This window comes from Microtus oregoni, unplaced genomic scaffold, assembly GCF_018167655.1.
Source record: "Microtus oregoni isolate MIOR12 unplaced genomic scaffold, Mior012 000014F_ref0000157, whole genome shotgun sequence".
Classification (NCBI taxonomy): domain Eukaryota; kingdom Metazoa; phylum Chordata; class Mammalia; order Rodentia; family Cricetidae; genus Microtus; species Microtus oregoni.
In genome coordinates this window covers 4,789,958-4,817,859 of record NW_024543073.1, presented here as the reverse complement: position 1 = coordinate 4,817,859, position 27,902 = coordinate 4,789,958, and the positions used below count along the sequence as shown (strand labels likewise).

At 41.8% G+C, this 27,902-nt stretch overlaps 1 protein-coding gene across 2 annotated transcripts; it reads left to right on the top strand.

The window, feature by feature from the left end:
- On the top strand, positions 1-27,902 carry Mier3 (MIER family member 3). 2 transcript variants are annotated; one of them, XM_041663420.1, is made up of 13 exons: positions 1-300; positions 1,739-1,763; positions 4,664-4,809; positions 10,200-10,334; positions 11,626-11,746; positions 12,553-12,638; positions 13,249-13,321; positions 15,412-15,563; positions 17,970-18,051; positions 19,982-20,076; positions 23,521-23,648; positions 23,738-23,880; positions 23,974-27,902. In XM_041663420.1, exons 3-13 carry the CDS (start codon positions 4,711-4,713, stop codon positions 24,423-24,425), a joined length of 1,566 nt encoding a protein of 521 aa, XP_041519354.1. In that variant the 5' UTR covers positions 1-300; positions 1,739-1,763; positions 4,664-4,710; the 3' UTR covers positions 24,426-27,902. The 2 variants fall into 2 exon arrangements, with proteins under 2 accessions (XP_041519354.1, XP_041519353.1); XM_041663419.1 differs by having other exon boundaries at positions 204-317.

Here is a 27,902-nt window from a genome sequence, read left to right as displayed (position 1 = left end):
GCCCGCCCGCCAATCCGTCCTCCCGCAGTTCGACTGCAACTTTACTTCGGCCGAGGCACAGCGCCGTGGGCGCGCGCGAGGCGGGCGCGTGCAGGAGCGGCGGCCGCGGGAGCGCCAGAGTGTGCGAGCGGGCCGGGGGCGTCGCGGGCCGGCCTGTCCTATAAGGGGCCGAGCCACCTCTGCCTCCGGGCGGGTGCCTGGCGGGCCGCGGCGGCGGCGGCGGCAGCGGCGGCGGCGGCTGCGATTGGCTCAGGCGCCCCATCCGGGGACTGGGCTCGGCGCTGCTCGTTCGCCCTAAAGGTACCAATATGGCGGAGGTGAGCGGAGAAACCGGGCAGCGGCGGCCGTGCCGGAGCGGGAGCCGGGCGGCCCCCCGAAGCCCCCGCAGCCGGCCTGAGACCCCGGGCTCCTCCCGCGGGTCCTCGGAAGGCGGCGCGGCGGCGGCGGGGGCACGGGGCGGCGGCGAAGGCGCGGCGGGGCTGCCGGGGGGCGGGAGCGGGCGCGGGAGCGGTCTCCCTTCGGGACTAGGCCGCGGCGGCTCCGACCCCAGCCGGGCCGGGCGATGGGGCCGGGCGGCGGCGGCGAGCCTCGGGCCGGGGGAGGCTCTGGGGCTGGGGCCCGGGAGGCTGACGCGGGCTGCCGTTCGCTCGGCGCCTTCTCCCGGGGTCAGGGTGGGTGGAGAGCTGCCGATCCACCGTCGGCGACCGGATTGCAGCGCCGAGAGCGGGCTGCGCCACTGCCCCGCCGGAGTGAGCTGGCCCGGCCCGAGGCTCTCCGGCCGCCCCGCCGCTCCTCCTGGCCGGGGCTCCGAGGCCAGCGGGAGCAGAGCTGGACTCCCTGCCCCGAAACCTAGGGTGTGCGGCGTCCCCGGGCGTAGGGTCCGACCCACACCTTGACGCCCTCGCCGGCCAAGCGGCCCGAGAGCCCCTTTACCCCGAGCCGGACGGGGATGGCCGGGCGAGCGGAGCCGCCGGGCCATCTCCCCTGGGACGGGGAGCTGGGGGAGGGGGTGGAGTGACGGGAGCCCCCGGAGCTGGCCAAGAGCGAGGGAGGCAGGGGCCGAGCCGGAGATAGACCGCTCACCCGGGGAGGAACCGGCTCGTCCCAGACCCGGGGGCCGTAACTCCGGTCCCTGTAAGGTGTGTGTGTTGGGGGGGGGGTCTCCCGCTTTGGGTTGGGGACCAGTGTCCTGGTCTAGCAGGCCTACGCTTGGGGCAGTGGACGAACCCTGGAGTTGGGGCATCCACGCCCCAAAGGGCAGGTTGGGTCTCAGAGAGTGAGACCCTTCCAGGGAAAAAGGGGTGGCATTTCGAGGAGTTGCCCTGGGGCCAGCGGAGAGCAGGGTGAGCTGTGTGTATATGTTGGTGGTGGGGGAGGCACGACGACTCCCGAGATGCCCGGGATGAAGGACTGATGCTGCGAACCGACTAGCTCTGCCTTCAGCTTGTCGGCTTTGTAACTTGCCGAGCTCCGAACTGTGGCTTGGAGTTGCCTGTTTCAACTCCAGCCTTCGTTCCGTGTCTGCGAGTTTGTACACTGGGGACTTGGGGAGGAAGGCGAGGCAGCCAAGAGGGGGCCCGAAAGGGGCCGGGAGCGATTGGAGCGAAGCTACGTCTTGCACTTTTTGGCAGCTGCCTGGGAGCGCTCGGCTCCGCCCCCTCTGCGCCCTGTTGCCTGTACTGCCTCCTTCCCTTGCTATGCGATTCAACCTCACAGTTTTCTTTTCTCTCTCTCCCAGGCTTCTTTTGGAAGTTCGAGCCCAGGTTTGTTCCATTTTCTTACCTCTTCCGGGGGGATCCCTATGGGAAATAGGGACTCAAAGATCTGTTGCTAAAAGGATCTTGCACACACAGACATTCATCCTGAGAGTTGTTCATCATTTGGATCTTAAAGAGTTCCGATATCTTTTTGGTAATTACGTTGTTTGAGGAAGAAATACTTATGCTCTTATTCTCTGTACATGTTGAAAAAAAAATACCCCCAAAACCTTATTACAAACCTGCAGACAGATTTTTTTTTAAGTTAAGTGTCTTTTAATCTCACATAACTTTTTTCCTGTTTATTTTTCTCCAAGCTGGAAATAGTGAATCCCAAGTCAACTTTCCACAAATTTTAACAGTTTAGCTTTTATTTTTATTTATCTATTTAAAATAAATTGTCCTTTTAATTTGTTAGAACGTGGGGGCAAGTTAGATTATTAATTTAACTCTCCATTTTCCTTTACTTTGTCCCTCAAGAAATGCCTGTATTGTATTTAAATTGAACATTGAGTTAGGTAAAGCTCCCTTAATAATAAAAGGAAAAAAGCAACACACATTTTCCAAGTTTTGCACAGAAAAGTGTTAATGTGGTTATTTTGAACCAAGATAATCTTAGTTTATCTAGTCCAGAAGTCAGAAGCCTCTGTGGGGATCCGATAAAAGAAGCAGCCCCTGGAATCTGCAGAGATGTAGTTACATAGAAAGAGAGGTTGTGGCATCTTTCCCCATCTGCTAAAATGTTTTAGTTTCTCAGTTCCTTCCTTCTTAGCTCCCATGTCTCATCCGGTAGGGTGCAGAAAAGGTGCCTCTGGAGTTGTCCATCCCTTTATTTTACAAGGAGGCGACTGGAATTATTTTTGCAGAGAGTCACCCAGTTAGTAATGGAGTGTATGCACTTTTTTCTTCCTTTTCTGTGTAGAGACTTCCGTCATCCCCAGCTCCCCCAAGACTTTCTTTAGTTGCTGCTGTGGAGGGGACAAACCACTTGCTTTGCATTCTTAGTTTTTGTATTTAGGTAACTTTCAAAGACTTACTTGATTATCTTTTAAGGTAGTAAAATTAATCAACACAAGGTAGAAGGAATTTGTGGTTATTTTTAAGATTGTTGTCTGTAAAGAAGTGTTTTTACAATTTTTTCTAATTTTGAGACAAGCAGTTTTTTGTAATAAATTCAGAGAAGGACTATCAGCATCAGGTTGATGATGTAGTTTTTCCATTTTTCATTATTGTCTGAATTTAAGAAGTCACAATTTAAATAAAAATCCAAAAGGCGATGTGGCTTTGATATCTAAACAGACACTTACACTATGTTTTTAATGAATTAGCCAATATTTGGAGAGACTTTGAGCCCAGGAAGGGATTCAGAGCATCTTTGTTAGTTCTGTGTATTGCACAGATAAATCCTCAAGCTAGACCCAGACATTTTGGTGCCTTGCCTTGGGTCTCAAGTCAAGGACAAAGCCAGGAGTAGATCCTCAGAGCCTTTTGTTTTATTCCTGACACTTTGGCATACCACAGATGTTTCTCAGGAAAGAAAACTTATAATGGTGGGTGTTCCGGTTTTGAACTAGTTAGTAAATATTCACCTTTCTCTTTAAAAGTAAATTAAGCCATATCTACTTCAACAAAAATGAGCATATACTACTTTTTTTAAGCTTTAAAGAACTAACAAAAACCTGCTGGCAAATAAAGTCTCATGGAAATTTATATTATTTGTGTGTATAGGAGGGGGCTGATGATTAGAAGTCTCAGGAACATTGAGTTATAGTTGGAGCCTCTCCATCATGAACATTTTGGCCTAGTTCACTGTTTTGGTAATGATCTCCTATGGAACTTAAATGTTTGAAATTTTAGAATGGTAATAGTTTGCTGAAAAATATAGGAACCTGTGTTGAATGTTCTTTGATCCACCTCTGACCCCGAATTTCAGTATTACTTTCTTCCCATGCTCTTAGCTTCACTGATCACTAGAGAAAAACAAATGGAGAAAATGCTGCTTTCCATAAATTTTGTCTTTTGGATAGTGGGCTTTATTTATTTATTTATTTATTGCAATCTGTTGATGTTATAAAAAAATACAGTGTTATAGACAAATTTTATTGACAGTAGCTACTTGCAGTGGAATGTCTTCCAAAACCTTCAGATAGGAGTTTCTGTTACCTTCACACAGTTCTAAAAAGTTCTTAGGAATCCAGAGCATGGGCTTGCATTTTAATGTCTGTCTGACTAATTCTGGGGAGTTTGAAATACTCTTGCTCTGTGAAAAAAATGATTCCATGCTTTTAATAAACCAAATTGTTATGTAGCTGCTTCACAGAAAGTTGAATTTGTTTCAAAATTTCTATTTAGTTTTGTGTCTTTGTCTAGGCTTAGAATTATTGTAAATTATATAGTCTGTTTGAAATGTTAGCTTCAGTTTGCTGGCTGATTCTTGGGGAGTCTCCCATTCCTGGAAACTTAATTCTTCTGCCAGTTTGCCATTTTGTTTGTTCGTTTATTTTTATGTTTTGGCCATACTAGGGATTGAACCCAGGGCCATGAGTACTTCCACTTTGCTACATGCCCAGCCCTTACTATTTTAAGCAAATGAATTTAACTAATAAAAAATTTGACCAATACTGTCAGACCCTGCTGCTGAAATCGTTTCATTACTATTCTGAGTTTTCTTTTTCGTGGCCTGCATGCCTGTAAAGTGTTTGTGAGTATTCTACATTGTTCTTCTGCTGGCTTAGCTTTTCAAGACCACAGAGTTTTACTTTACAGCCCATAAAGTGTATAGTAAACTCATTTAATAAAATCCACATATAAATATCAAAAGCAACTGGAAAAACTACAGACATTTTTATTTTCTTTTGTAAATAACCTCGTGAGTGTGTGAAGTGACTCGGTGTGTTTCCTTCCAGTTGGGTCTCTGTCTTCAGAGGATCATGATTTTGACCCCACGGCTGAGATGCTGGTCCATGACTATGATGACGAAAGAACTCTTGAAGAAGAGGAGATGATGGACGAGGGTAAAAACTTCAGTTCTGAAATTGAAGACTTAGAAAAGGTAATGGATTTACTTTAGCATTATAGAACACAAACTTTGATAAAGACTTAGAAGCCTTGTAAATTCTTTTGAAATCTTTCTGAAATAAAAGTACAATATGTATCTTTCTTTTTCAACCTAACTTAATAAAATATTACTGATTTTCTCATTTTGAGAGTAGCCTAGTTAGGACATTTTCATTTCATTTTTCATCTCTTAGTTGATTTTCAGCTACTCAGAACACTGAGGGTCAAACTTGACTTTAGCTTAGCTCTGTAGTAGAATAGGAGAAATACTTTTCCTTCGGAGAACTTGTAATTGGTAGGGTACTGCTATAAAAATGAACAAGTTTTACATACTTTCAAATGTAAATTGCTAATATTCCATCTTTACCCTCCAGTCATCTTTTAAAAACTTGGCTAGATTGAGTGTAGTTCACAACTTCTTAAGCCCAAAGTCAATATAAATTCAAATGAACTGAATTTTAAGCCTTCACTTACACTAGAGCTATAGTGAAAGGCTTTCATAGGGTCACCTTGATATAAATGAACATCGTTTGAAGATTTCTGATCAGCTCACAGTAACAAAAGCCTTCAGGAATAATAGAGAATAATATTAGTCGCCCGAGTTTCCATCCCTCTTGTGCTTCTGTTTTCTTTGGAAGGCAAACATATGGCCCCCTCAGTCTTGGTGAAGCAGGGCTGTACCATAGTCTTTCCTTTCTGCTAACATACAGTCTAAATCAAAAAAAGAAAAACAAGAACAAATCAATAATAAGAAAGACTTTCCAACTTAAAAATGCATAGTCCCTCTCTTTGTGCTTTTTATTATTATAATTTTTTTGTTTAGTTTAGTTTTGTTTTGTTTTTTTTTCAAGACAGAGTTTCTCTGTAGCTTTGGAGCCTGTCCTGGAACTAGCTCCTGTAGACCAGGCTGGCTTCGAACTCACAGAGATTCGCCTGCCTCTGCCTCCTAAGTGCTGGGATTAAAGGCGTGCGCCACTACCCAGCGTGCTTTTTACTTTTTAATACATGCTGGTAATTACATGTTTGTTTTTTGATACCCATGTCTGAGTTTGTACATTTAAGAAATGTATACTGTTGTAGTCTCTGGAGTTTATCAGTGTCTCTATTTAGATGCTTCTGCATTTTTGCAGAATATAATGATCTTAAATTTTTGACAACGCAAGAGCTGTGTCTCTGTTCAGAAGGCAGATCTTTCTTTCCTTGTACAGTGGCCGAGAGGCTCTGAGTTCCTACTACTTCCAGATGAGATTTTACACTTACTTACTTTTATACAACTTAATATATTGATCTTAAATATTGAAGCCACAATTTAGGCATTAGTATATTTGACAGTTTTAGTGATAGGGTCTTAATGTTTTCAAAAATTATATGAAAGACTTATTTTTATAGTAATTAGATTGTTGACTGTGCATGTATTTTAGTGCAACAAGTTTTTGGTCATATGGCATGGAAAATAAGAATAGCAATGCCAAATCAGTTTTCCTTTAGTGGCTGGGGTTCAGTTGTTATTCGTTTAGTTACAGCAAAGTAAGGCTTTAATCACAGCTTCATAAATTTTGATTTTTCATCTGATTTTCAGGGTTTTAATTTAGTAGTTCTAGATTTGGATCTAACTCTTTTAAAAGGTTGTTATCAGTCCTTATTTTATTAATATGTAGATTCTCCCTTAATGTTTAAAATTTCCAAAAAATGCAGAATGTATATGTGTTTTTTGTGGGGTCTCCAGGATATTATATTAGGTGCTAAACTTGATCTGCATTATACACAGTCTGAGTTCACCTGCCCAGCAGTGCGCCTGGCTTATCAGATGCCTGTCAACTGTTGTTTCCCCGTTTTGATTGTAAGATAGCCTATTGAGTAAGAAATAGCGTAGATGAACGTGTGGTAGGTTGTGGGGTGCATCCTAATGTCTAACATGGTCATCGGATTAAAATAATGGTGTCTTTGTTTTTTATGGTAAGGAAATGGAGATGTAGGGTTAGGTGGGTTATAAACCCAAGGTGATGATCAGCAGTCAGCATACACTGTGACTCTAAAGTATATGCTCTACTAAACGCTGTCCCTAGCACGATTGGATCAACTTTGTAAGGTGGACTAGCCCTCACAGATCTTTCTCAGAGACCTTGAGATTCAATAATTCAGCTTTTCAGGGAATGCATAACAGCATTTTATCACTAAGTTCTAATAGAAACTTCATTTATGAAATAATTCAGAAACCGGATTCCCCTTTGACCGGTATCGATTGCAAAGCTTTCGTGCAAGTAATTTGTCTTTTTTCTCACTTGATTTCCCTTTGCTGTTTGACCACAGGGAGCACCTCGATCTCTCAGTATCACCTCTTCATTCACTCGTAGAGTCCTTCTTCCCTAGTCCACCCTCCTCATGCACCTCAATCTTCCTTTGCCATGGGCTCACCCCACATCTTCTCACTCATTTCTCCCTTTCATGGGCTCTCACTCAAGTACACTCCACTTTTCCTTAATCTCATTATTGTTATCCTAAACCCTGCCTCGGCTTTTGCGGCTCTGCTAACTAGCTGACTTCTCAGGCCAGAGTTCCTGAACTCTTTACACTCATAGAGCTTTCTTCCTGCTATCATATAACTTAAAAAACTACTTGCATCTCTTACATGTTACAGAAGTAATTCTGTTTCTTAGTTCAGGTTTTCATTCTCCTTGGTCTGGAACACTATTTCTAAAATAAAAACCCCATTTTAAGATTTTGTAGCTGCACCCCATTGCCTGTAAACTCCTGTCTCTGAAGTTTTTCCAATAAAGCATGGACCCCTCTCTTTTCTCTCTGCCCTTTTTATAGGTGATCTCATCAGCTCTCAAGGCTTTAAATATCATCTTGATGCTAATGAATGCCAGATTTATATCTCTAGCCCAGCCAGATTCTCTGAGCTCCAGGCTCCTGGCCAACTTGACTTTTCTTCTTGGATGTCTTGTAGTTCTCTCAAACCTAACTTGTGTCCTCTGTAAAATTCTTAAATAGATTTCCTATAAAACAAAATAAACACAAGGCTTTTCCCCCTTGATTTTCTGTCACTCTAAAGGTCGCCACCCCTTGCTCAAGGAGAGATCTGAGAGTTGTCCCTGCTCCCATCATCCCCACATTAATAACTCCCTTGATTCCACCTCAACGCATACCTCATCCCTTTACTTCTCTTTAGACTTCATCAGTATTCAAAGCCAGCATGAGGGTCTCAGTAGTTTTCATGTCTCTCCACAACTTCTGCATGCAACTTCCCAGTATTTTAAGGAGAAATTCTGTCATATTTCTCCTTTTCAAAACCATGTTTTATGTTTCTGTGTGTATGCATGCGTGTGCATTTGTACTATGTACATGTTGCAGAGACCATTTTGCAGGAGTCTGTTCTTTTCTTCCATCATGTGTTTCTCAGGCTGAACTCAGTGAGACTTGGCTGCAGGGGCCTTTGTGTTGAGCCTCACACTGGCCCTCCTGTTTCTGTTATTCTCCGGTGACTTCTCATTTCTCTGGCATACGTTCCAGGTTCCTTTCCTTGCCATGAAGCCCTTTTGATCTGTCCTTGCTACTCTTGCCATTCTCTTTTTGAGTCACTTTTCATTCATCCCACTGAGCTAGAGCCACGCAGCTTAGTGAGAAAGCTTTCAGGTGTGTCCTTTCCTTTGGTGGGAATGCCTGCCACTGGCCTGACTCCGTCCCATGCTTAGAGCCTTGGCCAGAGATTGTTTTGTGTCTTCTCTCTGCTACTCAATGAAAATGGACTGCAGCCTTACTCTTTGTCTCTGGCTCCTTTTCTTTGCACTCATCACAGTCAGCAGCTCCATGTCTGTTGTTGGTTCTCCCAGTCTGAGACTAAGCTATGAAAAGGCAAGGCCTCTGCTTCGTCCCAGTAGCTAGCGACCTCCTGACACACAGTCACTTTCACTCGTGGTGAATCACACCCTGAGGTGCAGCCTTTGTCTGTCCTCTGGACACCCCTCCTCATGCTGTTTTTCCTGGGGTCAGGTCCCTTCTCTGGGTGCATTGCTTCAGAGCACAGCTTCTGAGCTGGCATCACAGCCATTGTGTTGTATGGCAGTTAGCCTGTTTTTCTCTCCGTAGCACTGAACTCCTTCAGAGAAAGGGTTTTTCTCTAATTTTCTATACCCCTGTCTAGTAACCTTCACTAGAGTACCTAGAAGTCAGTAAAGGATTTGGTAGAGCATCAGGGAAATAGGAACAGCAGCAGGCACCCCGGTACCGAGGGCTGTCACCTGTGAAGTCTTGGAGAAATGCTGCTGCAGCAGCATAAGGTGGCTGGCAAAGGGTGCAGCCCAGTCACCTGCCACAGTGCAGTGAGAAGAGCCAGAGGGGATGCTCTGGAGACACCGAGTGGGTGCTGGTTACCTTTCCGGGGTTCTTGAGGTCATGCAAAGAATAGCCATGCTGGTTTTCCCTTGTGGATAATCTTCTCTCTGTTCTGACCGTTCATCTCAATTTGGGCTGACTTCATATTTATGAATTAGCTTGTGCCACCTGGCATAGTCTGAGCTCTGTGTGTGGTCATGCTTAGTGGTATACCTAAGTTCTGTATCTATGGAGGTGAAACCAGAGTTCAGGGACCTTCAGCCTACAATCCCTGTGGGCCCTGGTGGATATCTAGCATCTCTGTAGGCATTGTCAGTGCTTAACTTACTTTGTGGTCTCTATGGACACTGTTTACATATTCCACATTAGCATCTCCATACAGTGTACTCTATGACAAAGTTGTCTGTCTTGAAGCTCTGGAAAACTAAACCAATAAGCATACTTTAGGAAGAAATCTCTTAATTGATGTAGCCTGATAACAGTACGTAAGTTATCAGGCTTATCTGGAAGTTGTTTGTGAATGTGGTCATGAGTGTTCTATACATTGTACTGGTTAAAGCAAGTATGCTCAAGAAGTACATGATCAGCTGGGGACAGAGTTCAAGGGTCAGCATATGGGATAGAGTATTGCAGCCAAAGCAGACTTACGGGACTGGGGTTTGCACTGGGAACTAAGAACATAAAAAGGATGGTTGGAGTTCAGACGTTATTATAAATATTGCTGGTGCTGCTTCAGCCAAGGTTTCCTTTAGAGTCTCCAGTTAACATGGAGAAGAAACCAAGTGGTGAATGGTTACTTAACTGCAAAGAAACAAGCTAAAAGTGACGTGAAGTTGTCTGTTGATCAGTTGATTGGTTTGTTGGAACCGTTTGCTTTCATTAAGACACTAATTAAGCTCCAGGTTTAGTATTTTCCAACAGCAACACACAAAGAAAACCTAGAGCTTGGCCGTGGTTGATGCTGTGCTGTATACATTTAAGAGCATTGCAGTTTACCCACAGTTCAGATTATGGCTTTGCTGAGTCTATGTCTGTGCTCTGCTCAACTAGGAAGGAAATATGCCGTTAGAAGACCTCCTGGCTTTCTACGGCTATGAATCTACAATTCCGACAGTTACAAATTCCAGTGCCAACAGCCCCCCAAGTGAACTTGCGGACGAACTACCAGACATGACTCTAGACAAAGTAAGTACAGGCCTTTATACTGTTAAGTTCAGGGATTACTGTCATCGTCTGCTTTCGTTAGATTTTCTTTTGCTTAAAGCATTTTCTAATTCTGAAATATAAACTTACTATTATTTTGGTGGCTGGCATAAAGGTCATTTGACTTTGATCTTACACTTTCTGAACAGTAGTAGCTTTTCCATTCTTCTCCAGTATTTTTCTGTTTAGATGTTGTATCTAATGGATTTTGCCTTAACTACTTTGATCTGTAAACACATGAAAACATTCATTAACAAATCTCCCAGAAGTGTGCACACCAAGTTGGCTTAGACATCGAGTTCTGTTTCTGGGTCCTGGGAGTCACAGCAGCTAAGGCCATAGTGACCTATCTTATACAAGCTGCTATAGGGATGTCCACTCCTTGCTGAGGAGAAATACGCAGCCGTAGCTCTACGTGGGACTCCTGAGAGGTTTTCCTTGCCTGTCAGGCTTCAGGAATCCACATCTCTTAACCTCTTCCAGTGAATGATTTTGTCACACTCTTCGTGCCTGCTGTATACCAGTGTACTTTAGTAGAAGTCCAGATGTGGGCTGGAGAGATGGCTCAGCAGTTAAGAGCACTGACTGCTCTTCCAGAGGACCCGGGTTCAATTCCCAGCAACCACTCGCCAGTTCACAACTGTGTAGCTCCAGTTCCAGGGCATCCAACACCCTTAAACAGATAAATGTGCACATTAAAAGAAAAAATCAAAATTGCTTCTTTCTAAGCACAGTCACCAGTTAGTTTTTAAATCATTGGGAAAGTAGAGTTTGGAGATATTTCTAAATTTTAAATTTTTTTTGAAAAAATATAATTGTTGTTTTATTGTGTTTTGAGTTAACCGTATTGCTCAAACTTCCCATGAACTCCTGAGCTCTTGAATTCCTGTCTCTGCCTCCTGTCCTAGTACTGTCCTACTCCTGTGCTAAGCTGGAGCAGATTGTTTGGTAAAATCCACTGGAAATTGGTTCCGCGCCTTCCGATAAGTTCTTTGCATGCCCACAAAGTAGGCAAGTAGTTCAAGTGTATAATCGCATATTATTCTTATTTGATAAGTCATTAAAAATTTAAAATAGTGTATTAAGTGTATAGCTAATTATTAAATATTATTAGTATTTATGCTCATAAAGTAAGTTATAGAATTTCAAAGTTTTTAGAACTAAGAAGTCATGAATTAGTTCTTTGTTATGGTGTGTTATGAAAACAGAAAGGCATCTCTATTAACTGGTAAGATGTGATCTTTCTAACTTTCATGCTTCCCTCTTCTTCCAGGAAGAAATAGCAAAAGACCTATTGTCGGGTGATGATGAGGAAACCCAGTCTTCTGCAGATGATCTGACACCATCCGTGACTTCTCACGAAACTTCTGATTTCTTTCCTCGGCCTTTGCGATGTAAGAGTGCCAACCTCTGCTGATGGACATTAGCAATGGTGCCACCTGCTTCAGGACATTATAGCGTGTTCAGTACATAGCATACATAAAATGTCATTGTAATCTGGATGGGATTATAGCCTTTGTTATTGGGACGGAGTGGACCACATGGTGTTAGCATCCCCTCACTCACCTAGTTTTACAGGCTGCCTGTTTCCTTTCCCAGAACTCCTATGTTTGCTCTGGTAACCACAGAATGTTATCGATTGTGTTTTTGGATTTGTTAAAAAGGCCCTGCTTTGAAAACTTAACCAGTGCTCAAAATGTATTTTCATTTTTAGGGATTCATTTTTTTTCCTCTTAGTTCTTGGTGTTTAGTGTTTAATACTGAAGGGCTTTAGACTGAAAAAGTGCTCAACTGCAATCCCATTTATCTTGAAATCTGCTCTTCGAGTAGTTAATACGTCTGAGTACACATGCATGGCTGTGTCCAGGGACAGCTGTGATGGCCTCAGCTCTCTGCAGTCCTGGGTTAGTCCAGTCAGAACAGACCCCCATGCTTCTCTTCACTTCTCAGGCCATCACACTGTTCCTTTTAGTTCCAGTCTCTTCAACCATGGCTTGTTGTTATTATTCCAATTAAAAGGAAAATATACACTTTAAGGTATTAGTGTTGCCAGTGTTCTTGTCATTGTGACAGATGCCAGCTGTGGAAGCAGGCTTAATGACAATGAGGTGAATCTTACTCACTGACCAAGTTTTTATACTATATTAATGGCATTCTCTTAGGTGCTTCAAAGACTTTTTGCACTTTTTTTTCCTTTAAGCAAATACTACGTGTGATGGAGATAAGGAATCAGAGGTTGAAGATGTTGAAACAGACAGTGGTAACTCACCTGAAGATTTGAGAAAGGTAAGTTGAGTTACCATTATATTCTAATAGAAAATTAAAAACATTTGTGAGGGCTGGCGCGATAGCTTAGTAAGTAGAAGCACATAATGTTCTTAGGACTAGAGTTGAGGTCCAGCACCAGGTCTAGTGACTCACAGCTGCCTGCAGTTACAGCGTGAGGGACTTTGTTTCTCTTTCTGGCTTCTGTGGACTTCTGTGCCCATTCATGTATGCATGCATGTGCACACATAAATACACATAATTAAAAATAAAGTGAAAATCCATAATAATTTTTGAAATGAGGCTAGATAGGTGGCTCAATAGTTAAGTACTGCTCTTGCAGAAGAATTGACCTGGAGTTGAGATCCCAGGGCCAGGTTGGATGGTTCACGACTCCTACTCCAGGAAGTCCATCATGTCTTCTGGCCTGCACCAACGCTCGTCTGCACACATCGCCACCCACACACACATATTTAAAAATAAATTAAAATCCTAACAAAAATTTCTAAAGCAATTTGATAATTTTATTGTTATGTGATAAGGTTTATTTTGATTTGTAAGAATATTGTTTGGGATTGCTTTTCAGTGCTTTTTATAATTGTATTGCTTTTACCTCTCCCTTTTCCTGTAGGAAATAATGATCGGTTTACAGTATCAGGCAGAAATCCCCCCTTATCTTGGCAAGTACAGTGGTGACGAGAAAGGTGAGGTCAAACTACCCTACCTGCCTGCGTTTACTAAACTCTGATTGTGTTCCAGCGTAGACGATGCAAAGACAGATCATCACCAGAGCAGCTTCCAGAGTTCAGCCACAGGGTATCAAAAGCAGTCATGAAGCTGCGCCTGGTGGGGCCTGGTAGGGCCTGCTTACCATCCTACCCTTGGGTGATAGTGGCAGGAAGACTGAATTCCAGGGAAACCTGAAGGGAGGGCCACAGTAATAAGACCCTGTTTCAGAAAGACAAGGAAGTGAGCAGTAGTCACAAGACATGGAGTCCCAGCCCAGCCCACAGTGCTTCCCAGTCTGTATATGCAATGCCTGCTGACAGCCATGTCCTTATAAAAGTAGCACCCTGGCCCTGAGTGGGGCTTCAGGAGAGTGGGCAGTCCTGTCACCTGAAGTGATGAAAATATTACAGACATAATCTTGTAGAAAGAGAACTCTGGAAGGAAAAAGAAACCAGGAGGAATGCTTTTGTCCTGCCGCTGGAAGAGCAGGAAGTTGAGTGAGCCCTGATGCCCTTCTGTATGCCTCTCCTGTGGCACCTCACCTCACCTGTAGTAGATTCAGCTGCGTTTGGTCCTGAGCATGTGGAGAACATAGGATGTTGAGATTATAATGCAGACATACCTTTGTAGCTGATCTTGAGAGGCCTGTAGATCTGGACCATTCCCATGGGCACTGGGTCTTTTCCCAAATGCATTGGTTCACCCCTGGGAAGCCACCCAGACTCAGCTTTTCTCTTTTCCTCCATATTGCATTGCTCTCCTTTTAAAAACCCAAGGACTAAGGCTGGTTACCCAGGGGTCTTTAGCTCTGACAGCCTCTAGCAGCCCCATTTCCTTAATTGCTCTCTGATTGATGGGAGAAGCTTGTGTCAGAGGAAGCAGACAAAGCTGATGGTCTTCAGCACATCACATCCTTCCCTCATTCACATGTCACACACAGTCCAGGCCGGATGTAGCCTCAGGTCTTCTGGCTAAGCATAGCAGAAGTAACACTCCTAGCTTGCAAATTCAGGAGGGAAGGTGAGCATCTCCTGGATGTTTCCAACAATTAGCCTAAACACTTCAGTTAAAGAAACTGGTTCTAGAAACCTGTCCAGAAAAGACATCTGAGACTTGACCAGGTGTGCTGGTCTACCTGCCATCCCAGCGTTTGGGGGCTCACATGTTTGAATCCAGCCTGTGCTATATAGTGATCCTGCATGTCTTCTTACTGTTGAGCTGTTGGTCTTAATACTGCATGGGCATCTTCATTCTTGACTTCCTGCTAGCTGGGAAGAAGAGTGCTTATCTTACATAGTTCACAGCATAAACATGTTGGTCCTGCTACCATGAAATTACTGGGGTAAATCCTTGGGTCCTCAGTATTACTCTGTGTAAAGTGAAGCTTTGGGTAGGGTGGCAGAGTACATTAATCAAACACAAACCTTGGGTTAGTGACATAATACATTGGTGTCTGGGTCATTTTAAGAGATGCAAACTTTATTGCTCTTATGTTTGCCCTTCTAAAGTCTCTATAGGGGGCTTAATTAATCTGCTTCCTCCTTTAAATAAAAATTCACTTTGGACTAAAGCAATCTGTAAAGGAAGAATAGATTTTTCTTAGGCATCAAGTTATTATTTGATATTTTGGCTTTTATTTTTGTTTTGTTTGTAATTTTAACCTAGCAAGTTCATAGGTCATTTATGGGATCCAAGAGGAAATTCTAAAGAGGTTGTTAGAGAATTTGACAGGGTTTTGTTGTTGTTGTTTGTCTTATTACAAGACAACAAGATACCAGTATGGGATTTTACCATTATACTTAACTAGACGTGAAAACCCCTCTGATGATCAGTGAATCCAGCTTCCAGAATACCTTTATTCTCTGATCACTGTGCCCAGATAGTCAGGCTAAACAGTTCTGTTTCTTTTGTACCAGCGAAAGGCTGTTCTCCCCCAGCATTCATTCACACTGCTGCTGAGTTCCTGTCCCAGGCAGTAAGCTCGATCAGGGAGGGGAGGCACAGTCTGTGCATTTGGGATGTGTTCACCATTTGTGATGTGTTTAATGGGATTTGTCTTTCTCAGCATATGAAAATGAAGACCAGTTACTGTGGCGTCCTGACGTGGTTTTGGAGAACAAAGTCAAGGAGTACCTTGTTGAGACATCGTTAAGAACTGGAAATGAAAAAGTCATAGACAGAATTTCTTCAGGCACGCACACCAGGGATAATGAACAGGTATGCTTCCTCCCCTTATTTTGGATTCCAGATAACTTCGTAGCTACAAATGTCTGATTAGTTTCAATCTTTTTTCTCATGGTTTTTTGTGTGTATTGGTGGTGAAGGGTGTGAGTGGCAGCAGCCAGCGGTTGACAGTAGTGTCTTCCTTGATTGCTTTCTGCATTATTTTTTGAGACAGGATCTCAGCAAGAATAATGTTGGCACTTGGTTTTTATTGCAGGACAGTGTTCATCTGTTTATATCTGGTATTGTCTCTCTTTCATTAGAAATTAATCCTGAATTGTCAGGTCCTTTTACAACATCTGTTGAATGGATTATTTAAATTAAAAAACTTTTTTGATATTATAGTGTAATATATCATTTTCCCCTTCCCTTTCCTTCAAACCCTTCTGTGCACCCTCCCACCCTCTGTCCCACTACCCTGCATTGTCTCTCAAATTCATGGACTCTTTTTCTTGTCATGTGTGTACTCTCCCTCTCTCTCTCCTATATGCATAAGTAGGAACTGCTTAGTCTGTATATTACTACTTGTGTGTATATGTTTTCAGGGCTGACCATTTCATACTGGTGTGTTCATATCCCTGGGAAGACTATTTCTCCGGCTCTCAGCATTCCTTAGTTGCCTGTAGTTCTTTGTGTAGGGCTGAGGCCATCTGAGCTTTCCCCTTCTATCTTAGCGTGTCTGTCGGTGTCTTCCTTATTCAACTCATGGTTAGGTCCTTGGTGAGACTTCAAAGGTATAGCCTGTGACATTCTAGGACACACAGTTTCACAGCAAACAGCAAGCTCCCTGTTCTTCGGTTCTCAGCATCTGCCCCTCTTCCATAATGATCCCTGAGCCTTTCTTAGGTGCAGGAGTTGTGTTGAAGATGTTTCGGCTGGGACTGGGTACCACACCTCTGCATTTTGGTTGGTTATGGTTTCCTGTAATGATTCCTGTCTGTTGCAGAGAAAAGTTCCTTGGTGCAGTGTGAGGATCCCACCTATCTGCAAGTATTAAGGGCAGATACTTACAATCCCCAACTGCATTCTGAGTGATTGTTTCATGTTGATATATTCAGCACTTTGCTCGTGCTGGCAGCCTCATCTTTCCTGAGATTTGCTGGGGAAGGTTTTTCTTACTGAACTTTGAGTTGAATTCTGCCTGCCGCCTATATGCATTACTGCACTATAGTCCCAAACACTTAGCAGCAGGAGATTGATTGACATAAACAACACCTGGCACAGTTACAGAGAAGGCCGGAGTCCCCAAGGAGTCAGTGCTTTTCACAGGCCTACTGCAGGGGACAGGCACAGCTCTAAGTTTCCCAACTACCAAAATTATCTAAAATTGGGGAATTTGGCCAGGCATGTTAGTGAGTGCTTGTAATCTTAGCATTTGGGAAGTTGAGGCAAGACTGTTAGGGCCAGCCTCAACTAAATAAACTCACTTTATCAGACCCTGTTTCAGTAAACCTTAAAAAAAATAAAATCTTCCCAATTGAGAAGACCTAGAAAGTTAAAAACATGAGACTTATCCATGAACAAGAATGAACAAATTGCTCTGGGTAGATGCTCAGTGAGGACACCGTCAGGACCAGAATTCTAATCCCTGGTACCTCCAGAAGAAAAGATGACCATGGTGAAGCACTGGGCAATGAAATCAAACCTTTTGGGGCTTGATGGACAGCTAGTCTGGCCAATGGGTAAGCTCTACATTCAGTGAGAGACCCAGTCTCAAAAAATAACGTGGAGAACAATCCAAGAAGATACTTGAAATGAGCATCTGTTCCATACACGTGCATGGATGAGTCACGCTTGTGCGTACAGCACATGACACTCATAGAGACACGAGTGAACCAGTGCACGAGATCCTCGAGCCAGTTCGCAGAATGGCAAACGTGCTTTTATGTCGTGACTTGTTCGTTTATTTGTTTTGTTGTTGTTGTTGTTTGGTTTGTTTGTTTGTTTTAATTATTTTTTCAAGACAGGATTTCTCTGTGTAACCACCCTGTCTGTCCTGGAACTCACTGGCCTCGAACTTACAAAGATCCATCGGCCTCTGCCTCCCAAGTGCTGGGATTAAAGGCGTGCGCCACCACTGCCTGTCTTACTTGGGTTTTTTTGTTGTTTTTTATTTTTGTTTTTGTTTTTTTTTTTTGAGACAGGGTCTCTACATGGCTGTCTTGGAACTTATTATGTAGACCAGGCTGGCCTCAAACTCACTAAGATCTGCCTTTTGTCTCCCAAGTGCTGGGATTAAAGGTGTGTGATACCATACACAGGTTGTCATGACATTTGAAAGCATTTTAGTAATGCTTGTCAAGATTCTCCTATAAGATACCTATTTTTAATAAATGCTCTTAGATATGAATTATTGGCAGTTTTTATTGAATTTTTTTTCTTTCCTTCTTGTCCTCTTAGGCATTATATGAACTTCTCAAGTGTAACCACAATATAAAGGAAGCAGTTGAAAGATACTGCTCTAATGGAAAAGCATCTCAAGGTGAGAAATGCCTGGATTGAAAAGAGAAATGGCCAGGGCTGTCCGCTTAAGGCTCAGGATAGGTGATGTAAAGTCCCACAGCACTGTTGTAAAATCTGTGCGCATTTGCATACCCCACCCTGCCACCTCCACCTTTTTGTAGAAATAGTTAGAGAACAAAGTAGACCCCACAGATAACAATATAACGAAGTAACTAAAAAATAAAAAGGATGATTTCCTGGTTTGATTTTAAAATATTGGGAATATTTTGGTTTTGTTTAAGTCAGAAGATAAAAGGGAGAAAAAGAGGACTGGCGAGATGGCAGATAAAGGCGCTTGCTGTTAAAGCTGATGGCCCGAGCCCAGTTCCTGGGACCCGCATGGCGTCCTCTGACTTCCACACACACGGACATACAAACACACAGATAAATAATGAGAAAAAGAGAAACGATGTATAGCATGTTCTGTGGGGTGTTTTGAAGGAAACAGGTCTAGTGATGGTGAGATAGTTTTTATAGCACCTGCTGTCTGTTTATGCCTGTTACGGAACATGGCCGCTCCTTTAATATTTCCATCTTTGTGTACATGGATTACATTTATAGACATTTATGTACTGTGGCTGTCATTAGTGAATGTAGAGTGAAAACAATGCTTAGTGATGTTATAAATGGCATGGAGCATGTGAAGGCTAGAAATGTGTATTTAATTTTGAGATAGTAGAGTGAACTGGCATCCCTTGTAGAAGATGCCTCTTTGAAAGGACGCCCAGTCTCTAGAAACACACTAGTTTTTTCCCGAGTTCAGAATATTATTTTGATTTTTGTCTGCTACTGTTGCCGTCTTTGTGGATCTGGGCCTCAGTATCAATGACTGAGGTAACTTAGAAATAAAGGAGAGTAGCGCGAATCCCAAACCCTGCCCGAAACCTTCGCGGGCCTTTCTGCCCAACTAGAGTCTTAATGTAGCAGCATTAGCATCGACTGAAGATTTATGGGATTTGATATTTCGAAAGCATGGATTAATTCTCTTTCCCCAACACCTACATACTGACTTTAAAGAAATATGGATTATTCTTTATTTGTAATCTTGAATCAAAGAACTTACTTTTTATGATAAACCAAAATAGAACTTTTTGTTTTACTCCAGAAAGACAATAGTCATTTTTAGTTCACTTAAAAATGTATTTGTTGGGGTTGGGGCTCAGTTGGTAAAGAGCCAGAGTCGGGTCTGCAGAGTCCACGTGCAAAGCTGTGGTGGTGTGTGCTTGTGATCCTATGCTGGGAGCAAACACAGCTTGATCCTTGGGTCTCGCTGGTCAGTGAGCCTTGCCCAGTCAGCAAACCCAAGTTAGGGAGAGACCATGTCTTAATAAAACAGGGTAGATAGGTTCTGAGGAGACATTCATGACTGACATATGTGCACACACAGTGCTTAAAAATTAGAAAAAATATGTGTATTTTAAAATACCATTAAATCATTGTCCCACAGTGCAGAGACCAAAAACTGGTTTTTTTGTTGTTTTGCATTTTAAGCTGTATTTTTACTGTTTTAATTATGTGTGTGTGTGTGTGTGTGTGTGTGTATGTGTGTGTGTGTGTCTGTGTGTGAGTATATGCCTCTGAGTGGAGGTTCCCACAGAGGCCAGAAGAGGGCATCAAATCCCCTGGAACCAGAGTTGTGGGCTGTGGTGAACTGCTTGATGCAGATGCTGGAAATCAAACTCAGGCCCCTAGAGGAACAGTACCTACTCTTAACTGCTGAGTTCTCTTTCTAGCCCAATATTTTTATATTCTAAATGACTGGTGTGTATTTTGGCAATATTATCTGAAATTCCCTAATTCGGAATGTGTGTGAGAGAAGAGTTGCGTTTCTGGTCTTTCCCAGGGAGTCGTAGTGAGGATAGATCAGTGATGCACAGGGGCCGATTGAGTTCTTCCTTTTCCTTTTTTAGAAGGAATGACAGCCTGGACAGAAGAAGAATGCCGAAGTTTTGAACACGCACTCATGCTTTATGGCAAAGATTTTCATCTTATACAGAAAAATAAGGTAAATTAGTAGAGAAATTTCTTACTAGTTACAATGGATATAAGCAATGATTTATGTCTTTTAAATGGGGAAAAGTGAACAATGTGTTAATGTTCCCTGCTAATAGCATTTCTAATAGTACTCTAAACATGATTGGAATGTTCTTATAGATGCCAGATAGAACATGGATTCAGTATGTTTGTCCGGAAGCCTTCCATGTTTCTTCTTGACTCTTACTTTCTTCCAAGCTGTTCTGATATATGTGGTCTCATATTTTTATTGAGTGTTGAGTTGCTAAAAAAAAAAAAAACAGGGAGGAAGGAGAGAAAGAGAGAGAGTAGGAGAGAGGGAGGCTGATTCAGAGAGAGGGATTGAGGATCAATAAGAGCAACTAAGAATCCGTACTGATCACTGTCCAGTGCAGGCAGGGACTGCAGCCCCAGGAAGTCCCATTCATTGCTCGTGTGGATGCAGAATGGTATAGCTGCTTTGGAAAACTGCTAGTCTCTGATCATCTAAACATGTTGCTAAATGAGAGTTAGCAACCCTATTTCATATATCTATGTAAATGGGCTAAAAACTTTATGTTCAAGGAGAAACTTGCATATAAATGTTCAGAGTAGATTTAATTAGTTTTGATTATATTGCCAAAATTGGGCATCAGTGTCTCCTTAGAGATAAATCCATATAGACTGGTAGCAGTCTAGACAACAGGTTATCACTTAGCACTAAATAAATAAATAAAGTTAGCAAATAACAAAAGACACAGGGAAAGGTTTAAATATTTAATACTTAGCGAAAGAAAGTAATCCAAAAAGGCTGCATGCATCCTAAGAATTCCAGCAGTCTGACACTAGAAGTCAAGAGTGCTCATAAAGTAGATTGGAGAGGCTAGGCAGGAAGGAGAGGTAAGTAGGTACAGAGGGCCTGAGGAAGGGAACCTGTTGAGTGTGACGCTGTAAAGGAGTCATGCAAGAGTCCTAATGGAAACTCTGGACTCTGGGTAGCAGTGATAGACTATCGATGGAGGCGTATCACATTCAGCAGGTATCCCGATCTAGACACAAACAGTGGGAAGCTGTGCATTTGTGGGAAGTCTGTACCCTTTAGCTTAGTTTTTGTCTGACTCAGAGCTGCTCTTACAGACTGAAGTCTGTGTCTAGATGCATTTGTTTGGGCTCTGTTTTGTTTGTTCTAGCACTGTTTGTATAAAAGACTCTTCCTCCGTTGAGCTGCCTTACTCTTTGGTTAAAGATCGGTTGGTTGTATATCTGTGCTTATATTTCTGTGCTCTTTTAATGTTTGCCTTCTCTGCTTGAACATCCTGGTGTCTTACTAGCTTTCTTCTCTCTCTTTTGAGACAGGGGTTTACTGTATATCCCTGACTGGCCTGGAGTTCTGTATGTGAACCAGACTGGCTTTGAACTCTGCCTCTGCCTCCTGAGTGCTGCACCAGCGCCCCATGCACGCCTTTAATCCCAGCACTCAGGAGGCAAAGGCAGGTGGATCTCTGAGTTTGAGGCCAGCCTGGTCTACAGAGGGAGTTCCTAGACAGCCAGGGTTACAGAGAAATCCTATCTTAAAAATCCAAAAACAACAATAACAGCAACAAGAACAACAAAAAAAACATGTGCCCTGATAACCCTGCTCACACTGTTGGTTGTTGCAGCGTTATTAATCGTTAGTTTTCCCATCCTTTAACGTAGAATTTCTCTCCATTTATTTAATTTCTTTACTCAGTGTTTTATAGTTTTACTCACAGATCTGTTGTAGACTGATGTAAGTAGTGTTGTTTTCAGTTTCAAAATTCAGCAAACTGTTTGTACATAGGGAAATTACTGTTTTTATATACATTTATGTATTTGTCTGTGTGTTTGTTTAAAGCTAGTCCGGGTGACCTGGCCCACTGTGTGACCCAGGCAGGCCTCACACTCACAGTGCTCTTCCCCCTCACCCTTCTCAGTGCTCAGGTGATGGCATGAACTGCTGTGCTTGGCCCTAGGGTAATCTCCGTAGCTTAATACTGTATCCCGCAACTTAGCAGACACTGCTTATTAGCATTTGACTCTTTTCATGGTCAGTGTTGAGCCTGCATTTGTCATTCACCCCTTTTACCACTGAGCTGTAGCCTCCCCTGGCCCCCTCTTTGGTCTTTATTTTGCGACAGGGTCTCACTAAATTGCCCAGGCTAATCTTGAATTTCCTCTGAAGTTAAGTAGGCCTTAAATGTATGCTCCAGTTTATAGACTCTCCCATGTAACTGGATTCCAGACCCTGCTGCCTCCCAATTTGTTACTGCTGATTCTTTGGGGTCCATGCATATCTTCTGCCATTTCTGAGCCATGGCAGTTTTCTTCCTTTCCATTCTGTATGACTTTTTTTTGTCTCACTGCATTAGCTACACCTTCCATTACTATTTGGAAACTTCTTGCTTTTTGTTTGTTAAATATAAAACAACAACAACAACAACAAAGACATAGGGTTAGGGTTAAAAGAAAAAACAAAACAAAAACACCAAATATTTTCTTAAAGAAGAAGTTTTTAGTGTGAATAGTTTAAACGTGTTCAAAGAAGTCTGCATTGGTTGTCCATTTAAACATCTTTTTTTACCATGACTTTTGAAATTTACTCCATTTATTCCATAAACAGTTATGTCCTTCCACTTACCATATACTATTTTAGGCACTAGAGTTTTATTAATGAATAAGACTGAAAAGTCTGTGGCTCCAAGAAGCCTGCATTCTCTGCAAAGACTTACATTACAACTAATGATGTTTATTGAATGGTGTACCATATTTCGTGGTTTCCAAAGCTTGGCCCTCTATTCATGACTTCAGGTCACCGCTCACTCTGGAGTCAGGATAGAGACTATGAAATGCCTTTAATGGGGCGCTGATCAGTCAGGGAAGACAGTGTTTGTTGAATAAAAAAGTTTGTTCCTATAGCCATACGCTTATTTGTAGCTGTGAAGTGATGTTTTGAAGGACCATAGTTTGGGTATGGAGCCAACTCTTTGTCTTTAAAAAGTTGTGAAGCCACTGGAGCAGAAAAGCCCTGCCTTTGGTTACTGATGCTCTTGAGTGGTCTGCAGATACTAGAGGCTGGTGGCTCCTTTGTCAGAGCTTCTTCTTCTAGTCCATGGAGCCTTTAGTCTGGTGAGGCTGTATGTTTCTCTGGAATCAGTAGATGGGCCTGTCCTGGCAGTTGGTCAGACTCAGCGCAGTCAGTGGCATTGAGTAAACACATAATAACTTGTGGATGTCTATTTTGTTTTATTTTTGAGCATCCTATGCTTTTGAAATCTTTGCTTATTACACGTAAAGACATGTCACTGATAGACATATTTAGAATTTCATAATTGTGACGGGAAAGACCTGTGACTCAAGCTTCTTTGTTGGGGAGTCTGCTCAAAATGGAGTTGGAAGTAGCAGTTTGTAATGTCTGTCGTCTTCCTTTCTTCACTAGGTGAGATCTAGAACCGTTGCTGAATGTGTTGCCTTCTACTACATGTGGAAGAAATCAGAACGCTATGATTACTTTGCTCAGCAGACAAAATTTGGAAAGAAACGCTATAACCATCACCCTGGAGTTACGTAAGTCTAGTGGGTTTGACTTGATTGATTGCTGTTTTTAGCTCTGATGCATAGTCAAGATTATTGAAGGTGATTGGTGTGTGTTTCAGGGACTATATGGATCGTCTTGTAGATGAAACAGAGTCTCTGGGTGGTACAGTAAATTCTTCAGCCTTAACTTCTAACCGGCCTGAGCCCATTCCTGATCAGCAGCTGAACATTCTCAGCTCCTTCACTGCCAGTGATTTGACAGGTAAAATGAGATCTTTGTGTGCCGTGTGCTAAAGTCCTTTCTCTGTGTTACACATCAGCTCACTCACTTCAGCTACTCTCCATTTCTTTTTAGCTTTGACCAACAGTGTAGCAACTGTCTGCAACCCCACAGATGTGAACTGTCTGGATGATAGCTTTCCTCCATTGGGAAACACACCCCGTGGACAAGTCAATCATGTGCCTGTTGTAACGGAAGAGTTACTCACCCTGCCCAGCAATGGTGAAAGTGATTGTTTTAATTTATTTGAGACTGGATTTTATCACTCAGAGCTAAACCCTATGTGCAGCGAAGAATCGGAAAGACCTGCAAAGAGATTGAAAATGGGCATTGCTGTCCCTGAATCCTTTATGAATGAGGTTTCTGTAAATAATTTGGGTGTAGACTTTGAAAATCACACACATCACATCACCAGTGCCAAAATGGCTGTCTCTGTGGCTGACTTTGGCAGTTTGTCTGCCAGTGAGACCAATGGATTCATCAGTGCCCACACTCTGCATCAGCACGCCGCCCTTCATTCAGAGTGATGTGGATGAGAAGCCCAGAGACAGTGGGTGTGCAGTACCAGTGACCTTGAGGCGAGCTGTCAGGTGTGCATAGTCTTTCACTGGAAGTTTGACTTTCTCACTATGACATCAGTGATGTCAGTATGTATAGAACTATATCTTGATTTATCAAGAGTATTTTCATTTTTCAATCCATAAATGTGGAAATGAACTATGATCAGCAGAGTTGGGAACTAAGATTGAACTCTGTGGTGCAGCTTTAAGCTCTGCTTCTCTTCCTCATCCCTTAATACCTCTTCCACTTCCTCCTTCTTTTCTGTTCCCTTTGCCCTCACTCCCAGTTTTAAAACCTGTAGACAGAGGCCACCAGCTCAAAACCAGCACAGATGTTCTGAACTGATGTGTGGCTTCTCTTTGTGTAAATTCCTTTTGCCATAATGGATGCAGTGGAATAACAATGTTTACAGGTACCAACCCCAATCCCTGCTCAATGTAGCATTTTTTTGTTTGTTTGTTTTATTTTCTTTGTTAATAAAAGCAGGGGTAGGTTTCTTTAAACTGCACAAACATGCAAGGATTTTTTTTTTTTAAATGGAAACTTCTCTCATGTTATTCAACTAGAGCACTTCAGTTTACAAAGCAGCAAAACCATCTGTCTGGAAGCCAGCACGAGGGACTGCGTGCAAATGAGGAAGACTCTTGCTTGGATCCTGTTTCAAAATTCTAGACCAGGGCTACCTTATACAGAATTGGTCATTTTACTGCCGGGAGACTTCTGTGTAATTTCCTTTTCTTTCTTTTTTTTTTTATTGTATTTTTTGACTAAAAATTTGACATTTGAAGATGTGTTCATATGGGGTTTTGTCCACCATTGTTAAGATTGCAATATTAAAAATTATACTGGTCACTGATAATTTAGTGTATTCTGAGGCAGTTGACTTGCAGAAGCAGTCTTGAAAGCCCAGGATGTTCCACTCTGGTTTCTGCTTGGAACACCTCTTAAGTTTGGAGCACTGCAGTTCAGATGTTAATATTAGACTTGTAGATGGCATGCATAATGCCATTTAAGCTGTTTTGTTTAGCTTGAATAGTTGGCAAGAAAAAAACTGTGAGTTTCTATCTGAAATCGAATGGTACGCTACCACTTTTAAGTTTTAAGAAGTGACAGATGTTCACATGCATCTCAAATGCCATTTTACTTTTATTCCAGACGTGAATAAGAAGCCATTGTCATAAGCTTTGACCATTTTTGCTTTATTAGACATGCTCCTTTAAGTTTTAAGGTGAATCAACTATACAATACAGTATTAGGATATAATAAGCTTTGCTTTTCTAGCACAGTTAAAGTAATTACTTTTTGCACCGTCTTAATTAGAAATGTTGATCTTATTACTAGTTGTGTTGCTTTGGAAAAACCTTACCATTTGACTGTGTTGCTGTTGGCAAGTGTACGTCGCTTCAAGGTTGTGCTGCTGACTAGATAGGATGTAGTGGTCTTAGTGCTGGAGGGGAGGGTATTTATTATACAAACTGTGAACTGCAATGGCATCCCTGGAGTTGGATGATGTGTATTATGTTTCTTTGCAGCATTTTAATGAAGATTGCTTTGAAGTGTTTATGCAGTAGCTCATTGACTATAACATTTAGTTTAGCACAGAGGACAAAGGGTAGTTAAATTAATAACTTAAATCAGTCTCTAACTTATACATCTAAAATCCTGTATGCACACAGTAAATAATGGGTAGCCTGGGCTCTATGTTGCTTTCTGATATTTTTATCCAAGTGGTTAGCTTCTTATTGCTGTGTTGTGCTAAACTTTGAACCTTATTTTTTTGTTCCCTTTAGTGTACTTTCTTTAATGTAGGAGGATACTGGGCATACTCTTCCATTGTTATAACTTTAATTTTCACTCTGGGTTTACAGTGGCTGGTCTGTATAAATAATTTACACAAAGATGACTGAATGCTAGTACCAGTTGCACTTAAGTGAAGATGCCCATTCTCATTAGCTGATGCAGTAATATATCCAGTTTATCTATGCATTGCTGGGGTCTTGATACAAGATGGAAACAGTGTTTCTTATCGAGAGTTATGATTATCAGCAAGTTGAATGGACACTTTAGTTATTTAAATAGATTTTTGACCAAAATCCAGAAAATGATATGAGAGAAAAATAAATTCCAGCTAGTTTAACAGATTTTTAAATGCTAACCTGATTTTAGCCTCTTAGAGAGTGCTACCTAGCTGGTAACGTTTACTTTTAATTCCTTGTTAAAATGAGGCAATAATTTGCAAGATTTTTGTATATATGTGTAAATTCTTCATATCTTTTTAGATATAATTCAATATTTTCTGACTACTCCTGCCATGTATAATACCATTTTTGTGCATGCTTGATGTGACATTCATAAATTGTACCACTATGACTTTATCCATGTAAAATAGCTATTTATTGAATTTTCTTTCAACGGCTGGATTTTATTTTTTTGTCTCCATTTAAACATCTTAACAGAATTTGTTACTGTTTATTAAAAGAATTGAGTTTGAAAGCATAAGTAAAACCTGATTTGCAGTTGTATGAAGAAAAATCAATGCCTTTATTATCACGCATTAAGCACAATTCTTATAGCAAACTGTGATAAATTCTTTGTTTTTTTCATTTGCCGCAATATTTTCATATGAACAAACCAAAAATTCCTGGTGAGCAGTTGCAGTGTCGGCTGACCCATCCTTTGTGTCCAGGGAACTGGGGAGTACGTGGACTCATTCAGAAGTGTAACTGGTGCTGTGACTATAGCAATACTTTACTTTTGATAGTTGTGCTTCTCCTTGCTCATGCTAGCTTTTCAAATGTTTAGTTTTCCTCTTGTCATGGTCAACTGCTGAATTTACTTGAAGGATGTAGAATACTGTTTAAAAATTACTAAAGTCTGTACAATTAGGTCAAAGAATTGTGCAATTGTTTCCTTTTTAATTTTTGAAATTGAAGGTCATAACTATTTGAGAACATCAGACCTAATAGAGCAGTAGTACTATTTAATTTAACCAAAGTCTAGTAACTATTTCAACTTTGAATGTAAACTAACAAACCTGACCACCAAGGAGCTTGTTTGCCCAGAGTTTCAGAGCACATTGTCTACGAATGGAAATTGAAATAATTTATAAAATATTGACATTACTATGTTTTTTAAAAAGTTCCTAATTTTTTCACTAAAAGGAGGGAAACTATTAGTTTTATTGTTAAATATGGTAGATATTAATATTCCTCTTAGATGACCAGTGATTCCAATTGTCCCAGTTTGAAATAAGTACCCTGTGAGTATGAGATAAATTAGTGACAATCAGAACAAGTTTTAGTATCCAATGTTCAAGAGGAAGTTGCTATTGTTGCATTGATTTTAATATTTGTACATAAACACTGATTTTTTGAGCATTATTTTGTATTTGTTGTACTTTAATACCTGGTGTACAGTTCCAGAAATAAAAATCTGGAAATCTG